The following is a 4,525-nucleotide window of genomic DNA, read 5'->3' on the forward strand; positions in this document are numbered from 1 at the left end:
AAAAAAAAAAAAAAAAAAAAACACCCCCCACCCCGCAAAAAAAACAAAAACAACCAAAATAGGTGGGGGGAGCGGCAATGAACTCCCTCTCTGCTTCCCACAACGGCCATCCCCTGAGGCATGTGCAGCAAAGGGGACCACCTCCGCCCACCAGGCGGGACTGCCCTAGCCCCAGCCCTTGACAGAGAGAGTCCTGTTGGTCAAAGGTCCAGCGTCCCTAAATCGATAATTGGAATCAGGTATCAGAACCAAAGGTAATCAAAGAGCAACAAGGGCGCAGAGCGTGAGCCTCTGCTGCAGCAGAACTGGAGCAGTGTCACTGCTGCCACTTGTGTGTCAGGGATTTGGATAAGGCCTGTTACCTTCACTCTGCGGTATGAGATCTGCAATTAAAAAACATCCGCACAGAAGAGACGCCTGAGGGGCCCTTGGTGGCCTTTGAATTGTGAAAGCATTAGCAGTCTCTGAGGCTTTGGTTTGAAAATCACACAACTGCTGAAAACTTTATCCAAAACTCTGTATCAGCTCTTTGCATTTCCATCACGGCAGCTGGTGAAAGCAGCCAATGGAAGAGGACAAACCAAGAAGCCCTCGGTTCTGCTGCAACACAAGCTGTTTGCACAACTCCATCGTGATGTTCATGCAGAAACCATCTGGTTGTCTTCCATAATTTAAAAGCTATAAAATCACCAGGGACACCCTTTTCCAAGGCCAGAGAACGCTCAACAGAAAAACCAAGTTTAACACTGATGAGAACATTCAAGGATTGAGACAAAAACGGTGTGGTCCTCTGTGAAAAGTGCTACTCACTTTTAGTGCAATCTGTGTCGTCAAACTCCCATGTGCTCAAACTGAACGGGAGGTGTGATCTCAGAGCAAAGGTGGTCAAAGCTACGCAGAGACCCTTTGATCAGAGCAGTCTAAAACTGAATAGCACATTTGACTGGCGAGGGAACACCAAGTTTCCAAAGTCCTGCTGGCCTCTCTCAGCCTCCCTACCTCCAGCTAATACTTTCTCCATTTCTTCTCTGACAACAGGGGACGTCAGGTGGATGGTCAGGGACAATGGAGGCTCTTTTGTGTTTTTTATCACAATCGCAGCATCATCGACAGACTGGAGTATTTCGTACTTGTCTTCTGTAACAGCCTACAAAAGAAAATGCAACTTTCAAAACACACTTCCTTCTTGAGGCTGGCAATCAACAGCTGCGTGCGGCTCTGCCGGTTACCACAGCACACATGTCAATTTCTTGGGGGTGTGAGTGCCTTCACCTAGGGGATCAGTCAGGACCTCCCTCTTGCTGACCTGGTCTTTGGCCATTTTCTGCGTACTCCAGAGTGGAGGTCTCTAACTACGGGGAGGAATCTGCATGGGGAGCTTTGCAACGCAAAGCTTTAGGGTCTGGGAGAGGAGACCAAGGGTATGAATCTTTACTGCCTCTGGCTAGTTGCATAACTTTGGGCACATTGCTTAATCTCATGAAGATGCTGGTTTCTAATTTCTAGAATGGACTTAGTGACACGACCCACACCAGCAGGCTGCAGGAGGCTTACACGGACACCACCCGGAAAGCACAACACCCAACAGAGCGGGCATCCACCACCGCTATTTCCACACCGGCATGAGTGGCCATCAGCACAGAAAGAAACCGTGTAGTAAGAGAATTCGTGTCACGTAAAGCATTAAAAAAAGAAAAAAGAAGAAAAAAGAATATACGTGCTGCAAATGCATGCATCTATAAAAGGGTATTTTTTACAACACCCTGGCTTCCGCTTTCTCCTTTATACTGGTTCATGAGCCTTGATGAAGAGAATTCAAGCTCTTATGATTTTTGTTAGAGAAAACATAAAGGAGAAGGACAAACACACTCTGGGAAACCCGAAATGGGGTTTCTCCACCTCAGCACTATGGACATTCTGGGCCAGATCACTCTGGGCCGCGGGGACACCCTCTGCTCTGTGGGACATCCGAGCAGACCTCTCCGGCCTCCACCTAGTGGCCGCCAGCAGCACCCCACGTCCCACCACTGGGACATCCCAACTGTCTCCAACTCGCCAAATGTCTCCTGTGGGGAGCAAACTGTCCCAGTCAAAAAAACACTAATCTCAATCAATAAAAATACACTTTATTTGTACCTTTCTTTAAAGATTTTTTTTTAACAAGAAGACGCTTTTCACGAAAGACGTCTTTTAGAAACGTTCACGATGTTAAGTTTCATCAATGAATACACTTTTTACACACAGAGTTAAAATTAATTTTTAAAAATTACCACTGGAACTGAAAGTTTAGGGCTTCACTTCCCTGGAACAGCCCCCAGAAGTGTCTGCTGCACTGCTCTCGCTCTACACTTCAGTTCTGACCTCCATCCTAAACCCCAAGTTATCAGTCCCATGTGAAGAAAATGCACGTTTACACATGAAAATGAACAGTGTGCTTCCCTAAGGAATGAGATTTCTTAGTTCTGTTTTTCACTTTCTTCTTTTGCTTATTCTGCTGCTAAATGGGGTGAATATGTCCCAGGGAGGCAGCATATGGCGGCGACGCGTGGACGTTCTAAAGCCCCAGAACTCACCAACTAGGGATGCTGAGGTCAACTGCTCAGCTCCCTGCATCCCACTCACGTCTTCTCAAATACTCAGATGATAAAGTCCTATCTCAAAGGGTCGGTATGAGGACGAAATAACATAAACGGCACATGTGGCCTCGGCTCTGGGGTAATAAATGCTCCAGGAATGTCAGAAGCTGTTATTTATACAACACTTTAATAACATGACAAAGAAATTGGTTTTCTGTTTTGTTTTAAGTAGGTATGGAGCCCACTGTGGGGCCTGAACTCCTCATTCTGAGCTGAGATCAAGACCTGAGGTGAAATCAGGAGTCAGATGCTTAACAGACTGAGCCACCCAGGTGCCCCAAAAAAGTCGGTTTTTAACAAGTTTTCACACCCAGTTTTGGATCTGCGGGTAAAAGTTAATAACTGCATCTTCTATTCAACCATCGACCCCACTGGGTCTGAATGCCAAGTCCCAGCCCCGTGCGGCCCCATGTGCAGTAGGCCCGGAGTCTTTCCTGGCTGACAGGGCCCTGGGCCTATCACAGTCAGCCAGGCTCCGTCCGCAGAACCTTCGGAGTTCTGTGACACCCAGCTGCACGTGCAAGGGTGGGCTGGGAGCACGCCTCTTGGCGCACAGCTCGGAGGGGCCGCTCTTCCCCTGCCCCGCGCCCTCGACAAGCACAGCCCACCCCACCCAGTGGAGACCGTCACACTCACAGCGAGCTGGATGGCCAGGTTGTCAGCCACCTTGTCCAGAAGGGCGGTTGTGGGCTTCTCCTTGCAAAGTAGCACCAGCTCCAAATCCAAGTCCCCCTTGAGCAGCAGCCCCTTTGCCACGAGGCCAACGCGCATGACGCCCCGCAGGGTTCTGGTCATGTGCTCTGTCTTCTGCTCCCTGAAGAATAGACCGAAGTATGCTCGGCGAGGGAATCAGCGCAGCCACAACCCAGAGGCCGTGGAAAGGCCCGAGTTTCTCAGAAAAGGAGATGTTCACCCCTACGCTGGCCAGTCTATCCACGCAAGGTCCCCACCGCCCCCGGGCCTCAGACTTACCCAGCCCCTTCCTTGGTCTCGTCCTCTGGGGGCACATCCGCGTTCTCAGACTCGGCGTGCTCGCTGCTGCCCTTCTCCTGCTCATCTATCCAGTCAGACACAGCTTTGAGGGCCCTCTCTGTGTGGGACACCATGTTCTGGACGGCCTCCAGCTCCTCTTGGGTCGGGTACACAGAAGAATGCTTTGCCATCACGTGGCGATCATCATTCACAAAAATTCGCATCGGACGCTGGAAACGCGAGAACACAGTTAAAAACGAAAGAATGCAGAGAGACCAGGCAACTGTCCATTTCTCTTTCAAGCCACGAAACTCAGAATCAGGCTTTATCATTCGTGTGACAGTAACTCGCCGAGCCGACCACTGACGGCACGACGGGGACAACCGAACGAAAACAACTCTTCACTCTCGAGGCGGCTGACAGGAAGGGGGCGCTGTGTGCATTTACACATACACACATACACGTGTACGTGTGTGTGAATTCTTACGCTGCGCGGTGATATTTTAGAATTCAAAAAGTCTAATGAAAAAACAGAAGAATCAAATGCTTTGGGGAAATACTTCATCTTTGAATGTGAATAAAGAGATAGGACTTAGGATTTTAAAAAACTTACCATTTTTACTTCTTTTTTCTGTAGTGTCTGGAAATCAAATGTTTGCTTATCTTTTCAAATTGTGACAGATTTCCTTGATGTTATCAATACTTCAACTATCTATAAAATCAGAAAATCGTTTTAGTCTCAAATATTTCACAGGCGGCCGACCTGCAGCAGGCAGGCGCAGACTAGGACGCAGGACGGCGGTGCTGCGGCGCAAGGGGCCTGTTAACACCGAAGGACACTTCTTCAGTTCCAAGGAAGCACCGCTAAGCTGAGTACAAACTAATTATAAAATTCCCTAAAAAAACCAGCTGGTTTT

At 48.8% G+C, this 4,525-nt stretch overlaps 1 protein-coding gene across 1 annotated transcript in view; it reads right to left on the reverse strand.

Moving 5' to 3' along the window:
- Nucleotides 1-4,320, reverse strand: part of ILF3 (interleukin enhancer binding factor 3) — an 18,283-nt gene extending 13,963 nt beyond the window's left edge. Inside the window, exons 1-4 of the mRNA XM_077767920.1 lie at nt 4,222-4,320; nt 3,609-3,838; nt 3,273-3,450; nt 1,000-1,147 (exon numbers count right to left, since the gene is read on the reverse strand). Of these exons, the coding sequence (XP_077624046.1) occupies nt 1,000-1,147; nt 3,273-3,450; nt 3,609-3,838; nt 4,222-4,224 (559 nt within the window). The 5' untranslated portion in view covers nt 4,225-4,320. The remainder of the gene's footprint in view (nt 1-999; nt 1,148-3,272; nt 3,451-3,608; nt 3,839-4,221) is intronic.
- Between the last annotated feature and the right edge of the window lie 205 nt (nt 4,321-4,525).

The sequence above is a fragment of the Crocuta crocuta genome, unplaced genomic scaffold (genome assembly GCF_008692635.1).
Source record: "Crocuta crocuta isolate KB4526 unplaced genomic scaffold, BGI_CrCroc_1.0 scaffold115, whole genome shotgun sequence".
Lineage (NCBI taxonomy): Eukaryota > Metazoa > Chordata > Mammalia > Carnivora > Hyaenidae > Crocuta > Crocuta crocuta.